We start from the raw sequence: 12,192 nt of genomic DNA on the forward strand, positions 1-12,192 counted from the left end.
TTAGATCTTTTAAGTTTCTTTCAAGAATTATTTATAGTTTTCAGAGTATAAGTTTTACATTTCCTCTGTTAAATATATTCTGAAGTATTTTATTCTTTTTGGTGCTCTTGTCAATAGAATCGTTTTCTTAATTTTCAGATTGTTCATTGATAGTGTATAGAAATACAATTGATTTTTATATGTTGATCTTGTATCTTGCAACCCTGCCGAACTAGTTTGTTAGTTCTAATCGTTTTTTTAGAGGGTTCCTTAGTATTTTATATATACATATGATCATGTCATTTGCAAATTGAGATAGTATGACTTCTTCCTTTCCCATCTAGGTGACCTGTATTGATTTTTCTTGCCTAATTGCTCTCCCAAGAACCTCCAATATCACCTTGAATAGAAGTGGCAAGGTGAGGGTGGTCAGGGCCCCACTCAGCACTATCAGCATGCCACACACAAGGGAGAGCTTCAGTTTCACTAGTCAGAGCTGGATGCAAGAAGGCAGCCACCACCTCTTGGCACTACTTGCTGCAGACTTAAACTCAGCAACAGGCAGCTGGGGCAGAATGAGAAGTGGAAGTCCTGCTCTCCCAAGAAGAAAGCTCTCTAGCTGGGAGCTGGTGGGGATGAAGCCTGTGTTTTTGACTGCAGCACTTGGGAGTGGAGTGTCCACCTCTGAGCTCTGAATGTGAATGGAGGGAGCAGTCTTGGTCCAAATATCACAGACTCTTCTTACTGAGTTTTTGGAGATTTTCTTAAATAGATGTTTCTTCATTTGCGGTTTGGTCTTGGGACCATTTCCAGAGGCTCTGAATAATTGTTTTTTAAATAATTTTCAACATTTCATTGTCATGCTGGAAGTTGACCTTGCTCATCTGACTTCTTTCAAGATATTTGCTTGGTCTTTGTTTTTTTTTTTTTTTTTTTGCAGTTTGAGTATGATATGCCTAGGTGCAGAATTTTTGGCATTTATCCTCCTTTATGTGGTCTAAGCTTTTTGGATCTTTGGTTTCATGTCTGCCATTAATTTTAGAAAATTCTCAGCCATTATTACTTCAAATAAATATTTATTCTACTGCATTTTCACTTCCTTTTTATATTCTCAGTATGCATATTACGCTGTTTGTAGTTCTTCTTCTGCATTTCTTGGATATTCTGCACCTCCCCTTGACCTCCACCCACCTGCTTCTTTGTTCTGCTTGGATTTCAGGTTGGAAGTTTTTATTGACATAACTTCAAGCTTACTGGTTCTTTTCTTATGTCTAGTCTACTGATGAGCCCATCAAAGGCATCCTTCATTTTTGCTACTTTTATTATTTTTTTTTAATTTGTAGCCTTTCCTTTTGGCTCTGTCTTAATTTCCATTTCTCTGTTTACATTACCCATCTGTTCTTACATGTTGTCAGCTTTTCCCATTAGTGTAACTAACATATTAATCCTAGTTATTTTAAATTTCCTGTCTGATAATTCAGAAATCTGTGCTATGTCTGAGTCTTGTTCGGATGCTTGCTTTGTCTCTTCAGACTACAGTTTTTCTTGCCATTTAGCAGGCTTTATAATTTCTTGTGATAGCTGGACACGATGTATTGTGTAATAGGAATTGAGGTAATTAGGGTTTAGTGTGAGGTTTTATGTTAATCTGGGTAGGACCTGGGCTGTGTTAAATTTGCTATAGCTCTAGGTGCCAGAGATGTCAGCTTCTTCTAGTTTGTTTTTCTCCTGGTTTCTTTGGGTTTTTCTAAGAATTTCATATTAAACAGAGTCTGTGTCTGCAGTTCTCTCAGTTATAGTCAGCTATTGTTATACTGATGTATGGTGGTAGGTTTTGGGGAGGGGAAGTGTTCTATAATTTCAGGATTAAATCTCAATTTTGTAGAGTCTCTGGGCTGTGATCATTAGGAGCATTTCTCAGCCTTTTTAATTTTTCTCTCCTTATCTGAGACAGGAAGGCTAGTGGGGGCTGGAGGTGGCCAAATGCCTTCCCCATGTCCAGTAGAGTCTGATACAGGGGAGCAGACTTTTGTTATGGAGAACAACACTCTGGATGTATTTTAAAATAGTTTCTATTTCCATCCTCCTGCTGGATTAAGGAGTTTTTAACTCTTAAACTGATCTACACTTAACTTTTGGCAGTTTGTCAAAAGTTATCACGTAAGTGTTCCTACAGGTCACTGCCTCCAGCAGCTTCCGCTTCAGGTAAGGCCATCTCAGCTATGATTTTCTGTCTCCTCAGATTTTGGGTGGTTGGTTGTTTGTCCTATGAACTCAATTCTCTGATGAATATAAGAAAAGTTGTTGATTTTCTGTTTGTTCAGCCTTTTTCTTGTGGGGAAGAGGGGAGTGACAACATCCAAACTCTTGACATGTTGGAGCTGAAACCAGAAGAACAATTCCACATTATTTTAGCCACCTTATATTCATTGGGTTATCTGTTGTTTTATTGTTGAGTTATAAGAATTCTTTACATATTCTAGATACTTGTCACTTACCAACAGTTTCTGCCATTCTGTGTTGTCTTTGTAGTTTCTTGACAGCATCATTTGAAGCACAAAAGTTTTTAATTTTAATGAAGTCTAACTTACCTCTTTTTTCCTTTTATTGTTTGTGCTTTTGGTATCACTGCTGATAAATCATTGCCTAATCCAAGATCTTGAAGATTTATGCCTTTGTTTTCTTCTGTGAGTTTCATAGTTTAAGCTTTTATATTTAGGTCTTCGACTCATTTTGATTGAATTTTTGTATACTATCTGAGGTAGGAAGAACTTTATTCTTTTGCATATGGATATCAACTTTTCCTAGCAACATTTATTGAAAAGACTGGCCTCTCCCCATTGAACTGTCTTGGCACTCTCATTGAAAAGCAGTTGATGGTGGGTGTAAGGATTTATTTCTGGGCACTTAAGTGTATTCCATTGCTCAGTGTATCTTTTCTTATGACAGTACCACCATCTTGACTGTAGGAGCTTCGTATTGAATTTTGAGGTTGGGAAGGGTCTTCCAGCATTGTTCTTTTAAAAGACTGTTTTGGTCATCTGAGTGCTTTGCATTTTTATTCAGCATTCCAAGTTTAGTTTGTCAATTTCTGCAAAGAAGTCAGCTGGGATTTTGATAGGGATTATGTGGAATCTGTAGATTAGTTTTCCATCATTTCTTGAATCTCACACCTTTCTTCTAGGTTTGATTTCCTTCTTATAGAATTATATCTTTTAGTTATTTCAGCAAAGACTTATGAAAAATATACTGTCTTGTCTGACAATGACTGTCTTTATTCTTACATGATTCTAATATTCTAAAATGGATCTAAAGTTCTAGAGTGAAAGCTGTTTTTCTTTAATTCTTTGAAAGGTATTTTATTGTCTTGACATCTCTTGCTAATGAGATATCTGTTGTTAGTCTAGTTGCTGTTTCTTTATATGGTTTGATGTACTCAGTACATGAGTGTACGATATTGCCTCTAGATGTACATTTGTTTTTGTTTATTCTGCTTAGAACTTAGTAAGCCCCTTTAATTTGGAGAGTCACATGTCAATTCTGAAAAATACTCTGTTTTCTCCTTTAGTAGCGTTTCTTCTGTATTCTCTGATTCATTTAAAAATTTTTCTTCAAATTTACTATTTTTTCAGCCATCTGTTTAGTGCATCCATTGAGTTTAAAAATTTTGATCATCATATTTTTTATTTCTAAAATTTCTATAAATTTCCTTTTCAATGTTGCCTGGTCTTTTTTCTTTTTTAATACATCCCTGTGCCTTGCCGCATCCTCTTGATTTCCTTCTGAATGTGTTGAGTATATTTATTTTCAAATCTCTTTTCAGTTGTTCTATTATCCTCAGTTCTGGTGATCTCTTTTGACTGGTGTGTCTGTTGACTGACCCTCTTGGTGATTCACCTCCTTCTGTGGGGCATGGTGCTTCAGAGGGGTCACATTCCATTGGGACTAGTATGTCCTTGGCTGCTGTCCACCTACAAGACGGTTTGTGTTTGCCTTTTGCTAAGGTCTTATGGTTTTCACAAGATTAGTTCCAAATCCAGTTTGGGGTTCCCAACCGATGGGTGTAGTGCGAGTTTGGAACTCTTACTGCTAGGACGTTGGCATTGGGATTCATCAAGGACAATTTTCTGCCTGTGGCCCAGGTGGATGGGAGGTCTTCCCCGTTGCTTTCAGAGCTTCCTTTGCATGGTCTGTATGCCTCGAGCTTCTCACATGGTTGCCTGTACACATTCTTTCTTCTTCCTCATCATCTAGTCCCTCTGGTTTATCCTTAACGCTATTCTCATGTGGTCAAAGCCAGTGGGCATTCTTCAGTTCTGATCTTAACTGCCCTCTTGGCAAAATTAGACACTGCAGCCCTATCCATCCTTGAAGTCCTGTCCTTTGTTGGGGATGGATTTCCTCCCACCTGCCTGCTTCCTGTCCTGTTAACTGCTCTCCTTGAGGCATTTCTGGGGACTCAGCTCCACAGCCTCTTTAGCTCTTCTGAGCTTGTGGCCTGTCTATCCAACTGGCACGTCCCTGGAGAATCTGACATGTATCTTAGACCACATGTGTCCCCAGATCAGATCTGTCCCTGTCCCCAGCTCCTGCCCCTCCACCGTGGGCCCTCTGTAAATGGCTCCGCCTCTGCCCCCACCACTCGCAACAGTCTCCTGGCCGTCCGTATTTGCCTCTTCCTGTTCCCTCCCACTTTCTCAGCTATCACCAGACTTACTGATCTCCTGAACCCCCTTGGCCCTTTCCCTGCCCCCTAGTCCAGGCATGGTGCCCTGAGCCTCCTGATGCTCTCTGTGCCCCCACTCTGCCCTGCTGCAGGCCACTGTCCACACAGCAATGGACAACCCGCAGACTACACCACTGCCCTGCTTAGAATTACAGAGGTTCGGCTGGGCGCCATGGCTCACGCCTGTAATCCCAGCACTTTGGAAGGCTGAGGTGGGTGGATCACCTGAGGTCAGGAGTTCGAGACCAGCCTGACCAACATGGTGAAACCCTGTCTCTACTAAAAGTACAAAATTAGCCAGGCATGGTGGCACATGCCTGTAATCCCAGCTACTCAGGAGGCTGAGGCAGGAGAATTGCTTAAAACCTGGGAGGCAGAGGTTGCGGTGAGCCAAGATCACGCCATTGCACTCCAGGCTGGGCAACAAGAGAGAAACTCCGTCTCAAAAAAAAAAAAAAAAAGAATTCCGGCAGCTCCTAGTGCTCCTGGTGTGCAAAGAATTCTGGCGGCTCCCAGTGCTTCTGGTGTGCAGCGGGAGCCCTCCAGCTGCGGCTCCTGTCATTCCCACACCTGCCACTGTCTGTCCACATCAGAGGCCTCGGGTGGTGCACTCCTCCCCTCGGCCCTGTCTTGCTGGGTGCTTTTTCCCCTGTTCCCCGCTGTCTTCCTCCCAAGCACTGCTCACAACTGTGCCCATCCCATAGAAGCATGTCCCCAGGGTCACCAAACAGAGGCTGTTCTAGCGGGCCCTGTGGACCACAGCTGCCCAGGGGCCTCTCAAGGAGCAGGAGGCAGCCTGGGGCGTGGGCTGGGGCTGAGGGCTCTGGGTCCAGCTGTATGGCCCTGGGCAGACCACACACTTCCCCTGGGCCTCATGTCCCTGGGAGCATTCCTAGGGTGTGTCAATGCTCTGCCAAGGTCATTTGTCCCCTTTGCCTGTGGGCCCGTCTCATCTGCCTCTGGCCCTGTGGTGGTGGCCATGTCTAGTAGGGAGCAGGCCAGGACAGGATGCTCTTGTCCGAGTCCTTGGGCTGACACCGCACATGCCATTCATCCTTGCCAGCCAGGGGCCTCCTCCTGGCCCTGCCCCTCTGCTGCTTCCTCTGGGCAGGAATGTGGGGACAGGCTAGGCAGGGCGAGAGAGAGACAGGAGACCTGGTTTTCACCCCTGTCCTCTCCACATGGCTTTGTCTAAGGCCTTCCCAATATCAGAGCCGTCTTAGTGGCTCTTGTTCCTGAGCTGTGATTCAGTGGCCCTGCCGTGGGGAGGCACCTAGCCGAGAAGGGGTGCATGGGAGGTGCAGCGGAGGAGCTGCCCCCGTCCTCACCTATGGGTCAGCCCGGTTGCCGGTGGTTGGGGAGCGACCTTGCTTAGGCCCAGGCACCTCCTGCCTCTCTGTCTTGTTGGGAAGGACAGGCCCTTGTCACCTCTTGACATTTGTATGTGACACGTGTGAGACCCCGTGTCCCTGCTCCCTGAAATAGTGGGGTTCCGGAGTCAGCACAGCATCTGCCCTGGCTGCTCTATGGTCCCATGTGTGGCACCAAGACCAGGCCTCCTCCTGTGGCTGTGGGAGGTGGGTGGCCAGACCCAGGCTCGCCTTTCCAGCGCCGAGGCCCTGTCCACACCTGTCCCGGTGCAGGAGGCCTCGGGCCCAATGTGGCCTCTGACCTGTGCTTCCCTGCAGTGCTGAAGACGTGGTGGCCCGTGTGCCAGGAAGTCAGCTCACGCTGGGCTACATGGAGGAGCACGGCTTCACCGAGCCCATCCTCGTCCCTAAGAAAGACGGGCTGGGTCTGGCTGTCCCGGCCCCCACGTTCTATGTCAGTGACGTCGAGAACTACGTGGGTAAGCGCCATCCCCTTCACAGTGCTCTGGGGCTGGAGCTGGGAGTACTGGGACACCCACCACTGTGCATGCTGCTTCCCCGCGCCCTGGCTGTGTCCGTGTGTGCCGTGAGCAGTGGAGCCTCAAGGCTCACCATACTCTGTTCCCAGCGCTCTTAGATCAGACCCTGCGTCCCACTGAGATGACATACGACCTGGCAGGTCCCTTGCCCTCCCAGATACTCTGACTGCAAAGTAGGGGCTGGTCTGGGAGACCCTTTGATTCTGGCGGCTATGAATTGCATTACTGTGGGTGCTATCTGACACCGCCATGCCTGGGAGGCCCTGGTGGTGCGGGCCCATGTTCCCATCCTGGCTGCCTGATTTGGGGGCCTGGCCTTCCTCATCTGCACTATGACCTGCCCCCACGGCACCAGAATCTCCTCCTCGTCTGGATTCCGTCTGGGTTCTAGCCAGTGCCATTGCCATCAGCAGCGCCCATTTCATGTCCCCTTGCAGCTCCAGAGCTACTGGGGTTAGATGGGCACTTGTGGGTAGAGGAAGCACCTGTGGGGGTGCCATTCAAGAGGCAGTGGCAGGGAGAGGCCAGCACACCTAGCAGTGACCCTGACAGGCCAGTGGCCACATGGCCAAGCATGGAGGCCCACATGGTTGCAGGGCTTCAAGGTGCTCATGGGGGATGCCTAGGTGGCCGGCACGAGGAGGAGAAACCCTGAACGGGCAAACCCCCAGGACAGAAGGTGGGCAGGCAGGCACACTGGCCTCTCAGTGCTGGGGCTTCCGAGACGACTGGCCCCACCACTCTGAGGCTCACTCTCTTCCTTTGTGCACTCCTCGTGGGGTGTGTGCTGGAGGTGAAATGAGGTCACCTGTACAAGCCTCTGGGCACATAGGGGCACCCACAAGGAGGCCATCAAGTTCAATTTCAGCAGGGAGCTGGGGCCATGGCTTTTCTCTGGAGCCACATGGCCACCCTGGGGCTACCGAGACTGGGCTCCCAAACTCGTCGTGAAGAGGAAGAGTGAGCACCCTGGTAGCTGTCAGACATCTCGGAAGAGGGGCTAGAAAGTGCTCGTCCCGGGACCTGCGATGAGGGTGTTGGGTGTCCATGCAAAGGGGCTGATTCTGTGGGGTTCTTACTGAGGAGGAGGGCAGGCTGGACATAGTTGGAGCTGTGGCACTAGCTCTGTGGCTGATGCTGCCCTGAGCCGGGATCCAGCCCCTGGTCTCGCCTGTGCTCGGCTTTACTGCAGGTTTGCCTGAGAGGGGGCCATGGCCATCAGGTGGGCTGTTTCTGTCTTGCTGCACAATGCTGGTCAGGCAGGCTTGTGTACCCCAACTGTAATGTTCATGCTCGCCAGGCCAGTGCTCTTTCTCACCTTCCCAGACCCTGGCATGGTGCACAGAGGATAACAGCTAATACATAGTGAGGGCCTGCCCAGTGCCAGGCATTTTTCTAAGCTCTTCCCATGTAGGAGCTAATTTCCTCCCTTCCACAGCTCTGAGAGCTGGGTCCTGCCCTGCCACCAAGGCCCTGGGCTCACCTAATCATGCGGGTGGGGCCTGGTTTGTCCCCTGGCCATGTTCCCTCCACAGCTGTCCCTGCAGAAGCAGGGAGGAGATGGTTCGTCGTTTGTATTGCTTCTATGTCTTTCTTTTTCCTCTTAATTTTTTTTTTATGATGGAACTTTTTAAACACACACAAAATTAGAGAAACAGTAAGCCCTCATGCACTCAGTACAGGAAACAAAAGCCACCAGCTTTCAGCCAGTTTTCTGTTTCCCCACTTTTTTGTTCTCTTTGTAGTATTTTAAAAGGAATTCTGATCAGGCATGGTAGCTCACACCTGTAATCCCAGCACTTTAGGAGGCTGAGATGGGTGGATTTCTTAAGGCCAGGAGTTCGAGACCAGCCTGGCCAACATGGCAAAACCCCATCTCTACTAAAAATACAGAAATTAGCCAGGTGTGGTGGTGGCACCTGTAGTCCCAGCTCCTCGGGAGGCTGAGGCAGAAGAATCGCTTGAATCCGGGAAGTGGAGGTTGCAGTGAGCCATGATCGTGCCACTGCACTCCAGCCTGGGCAACAGAATGAGATTTCATCTCAAAAAAAAAAAAAAAAAAAATTCTTTTTACATACATCATTTTACCCATAAAAATTCTAGTACATAGCTCTAGCAGACAATTTAAAAAATATATAATCACAATTCCATCATCGCACTCGATAATATTAACAGTAATTCCTTGGTGGCGCATAAGACCCAGTTTAATTCTTCCCAGTTGCCTCAAAAGTGCCTTTTTACATTAGGCTGTGGAATCCAAATGAGAACCCCACATTGCGTTTGGTTTTCGTGTCCCTGAAGTCTCTTTTCTTCTGACAGCCCCATTTCCTTCTGTCCTGTTGGTTTGTTGGAGAGAGGGCCATGTTGGTCCTGCAGAATGTCCCACATCTAGGATTTGGTTGCCAGCGTCCCCAGTGGTGTTGCTGAGCGGGTCCCTCTGTCCCGGGTGTTTCCTATAAACTCATGGTTAGAGGCTTGCTTGACTTGCCTTCAGGTTTTTGGTAGGACTCCCTCTGGGTGGGAGTGCTTTCATCTGTAGGGAGGCCTGTTGTGCCTGGCCACACTCTTGCAGTGATGCAGACAAGGCCAGTGGCCCCGGCACCCGCCTCATCTGTCCACACTAATCCCATGGCCTTGCAGTTTGTGGTCAGAGCAGCCATGGAGAACTATTGCAAAGGGCGACTGGCAATTCTGTCCTCCTCCTCCCTCTATCAGTCATGAGTCTTTTATAAAGAAATTTTCCTCCTCAGCTCATCTGGTTATCCTGAACTTTTCTTTGTCAACTACAGAAAAGGCTTTTCCCTTTATCAGTTTGCCAATTCTCAGAGTAATGAATTGGTGCCCTAGAAATGCAGGGGTTTTGATAGCTTAATTTTTAAAATGCAGGTATGTCTCACGAATTACTTGGAACATACACTAAAATGTATTTGCTGTTCATCTGAAATTCAGGCAGGCCAGGCATCCTGTGTTTTTATTTGCTAATCTGGCCACCGTCGCTGAGGCCTGTGACCTGGCCGCCTCACAGCATCACCAGGTCAGAGGAAGAGTGGTCAGAGTTGAGCCAGGGGAAAAGCAGGCGGGTGAAGCTCGACGTTGGCACCTAGAGCCTCCGCATCCAGCCCCTGGCAGCTCCTGCTGTGTGTGAGGGCAGCCAAGGGTGTGTGTCCACTCCACATGTCCTGGCCTCAGGGAGGCTGTGCCACCTTCCCAGGGTGCTCAAGCTCCTCCTGTCACTTCCCCAGGGCCGGAGCGGAGTGTGGATGTGACAGATGTCACCAAGCAGAAGGACTGCAAGATGAAGCTGAAGGAGTTTGTGGACTATTACTACAGCACCAACCGCAAGCGGGTCCTCAACGTCACCAACCTCGAGTTCTCCGACACCCGGTGAGTGCTTCCACCCTGGGGGTGTGGGGGCTGGGGTTGGGGCAGGGGTGCTGTGCCATCCTTGGTAGTCGCCTGAGAAGCACAGGTCGAAGGTATCAGAGTCTGGAATACTGCACATGGCACACACTGATTTTTCCTGTTTCTCTCTCTCTTTTAAATTTTTTCCTTTTTTCCGTTTTTTTTTTTTAATAAGGCTGGCCCACAGCTGACTGTTTCTCTTTTAAAGTATGAAGGTGATGTATTGAGAACAATTCAAACAAAAATAAGGAGCAAAAAGGCAAAGCCTCCTCTGGTCTTGGCCCTACCCATCCCACTCCTCAGAGAGAACCATTGGTAACAGTGTGTAGTTTTTTCCAGAATGCACACACTCATGACACACTCAGACACATCTATGACACACCCACTTCTGGACACAACATTCATGCTTACTCATGGACACACCAACACTCATGACACCCACTCGTGGACACACTCATGACACTCACACTGACTCATGGACACTCCAATGCATGAGACATTCATGACACTCTAACCCTCATATTCGCTCATGGACATACCCATGACATGCTTACCCATAGATATGTCACACACCTGCAGTCATGACACACTCATAGCTACTCACAGACACCAACGTGTGGTGCAGTCACACTCATGGACACATTTGTCAACACACTCGTGACACAACACACCAATACTCATGGATGTACTCATGACACATTCATAGACATGACACACTAGCAGACACATGGACACACATGACACACACTCAGCACTCACCAACACATGGTACACTCACACTCACGGACACACTCGCCAACACACTCATGACACATTCACAACACACCAACACTCGCCCATGGACGTACTCATGACACATTCATAGACACGACACACTAGCAGACACATGGACACACAGCACTCAACACAGGGTACACTCACACGTGGACACCCTTGCCAACACACCTGTGACACGTTCACAACACACCGACACACTCACATGACATGGACATGCGATACACTCACCCACGGGCATTCATGGACACACTTGTGGGCACACTCATACACAGACACTGACACACTCAAACACAACAATAGACTCATGACACGCTTATGACACGCACATCCCTGACATACTGAGATACTAACTCACTGGCACACTCATACTCCTAACACCCGCATCCCTGGCACAGTTACCAACACCTGCACACACCCGTGTAGACGCCTACACTCACACACATGAGATCCTGCAGGGGCGGCTGCTGTGACCTGCCTCCCTGCTTTCCGGGCAAGGCAGGCCCCACACAGATACGCCTTGGTTGGCCCGGTCCCCCTGAGTTCCTGGCGCTAGTTGTCATCAGCCCTGTGGTCACTGGGTGGGGCATCCTCTGTCAGGGCTGACCTACACCAGCCTGGCTTCCTGGTGGCAGAGCTGCTAGCCCCACACTTTGTGGCTCTGACCTTGTTCTCCCCCCAGGCTGCCAGCTCGGGTGTGGTCGGTGCCTGCCCTGGATCCACCCCTTACCCCCTCTCCATCACATCACCTCTGCCCTCCAGCTGGCCCCTGGGAAAGATTCGGAACACTCACTCACCGTAAGGCACGGGTAGCTAAGGATGGCTTCAGTCTTCATCATTTCCGTCATGCCTACTTCCTGAAAGCACATAACGCGTGCAAAGGGGCAGGTAGGGAGAAACAAAAGAATTATCTAAAACCAAGAAAGAGAATACAAAACTATGCCAAGAGCCACAAAAAGGTAACATGGCTGTGCCTGGTGGCTCATGCCTGTAATCCCAAGACTTTGGGAGGCTGAGGCAGGAGGATCACTGGAGGCCAGGAGTTTGCAACCAGCCTGGGCAACAAAGCAGGATCCTGTCTTTATTTTAAAAATTAAAAAAAAAAAAAAAAGGTAATGGGCATTCAGTTTGGTTGAGCTTCCTAACAGCAAAGACAGAAAGGGAAATGGAGTGCGTTATGGTACCAGAGAAAGTGGTATGTATTGCTTTGGTACCAAACAACATAACTGAGTCATGTCTCCATCAACTTAATTTACTGCCCTGCCTGGGTTGAGGGGTTCTCACAGAGAGATGTCTAGGTTATGGAGCTAGGGAGAGATGGTACTTTGGCCTGTGGTTTTCTGTTGGGCCTTTCAGGGCCATCCCTTTGCCTCCTGTTTCCACTGGCCCAGTCCATGGACCA

General features: G+C 48.2%; 1 protein-coding gene across 4 annotated transcripts in view; it reads left to right on the plus strand.

Moving 5' to 3' along the window:
* PHF2 (PHD finger protein 2) overlaps positions 1-12,192 on the plus strand; it is a 105,086-nt gene that overhangs the window by 64,480 nt on the left and 28,414 nt on the right. For all 4 annotated transcript variants that reach the window (XM_054500479.2, XM_054500480.2, XM_063649685.1 and 1 more), the window contains exons 4-5: positions 6,394-6,554; positions 9,857-9,998. In XM_054500479.2, coding sequence (XP_054356454.1) covers positions 6,394-6,554; positions 9,857-9,998 — 303 coding nt within the window. The remainder of the gene's footprint in view (positions 1-6,393; positions 6,555-9,856; positions 9,999-12,192) is intronic.

Source organism: Pongo pygmaeus, chromosome 13 (assembly GCF_028885625.2).
Source record: "Pongo pygmaeus isolate AG05252 chromosome 13, NHGRI_mPonPyg2-v2.0_pri, whole genome shotgun sequence".
NCBI lineage: Eukaryota > Metazoa > Chordata > Mammalia > Primates > Hominidae > Pongo > Pongo pygmaeus.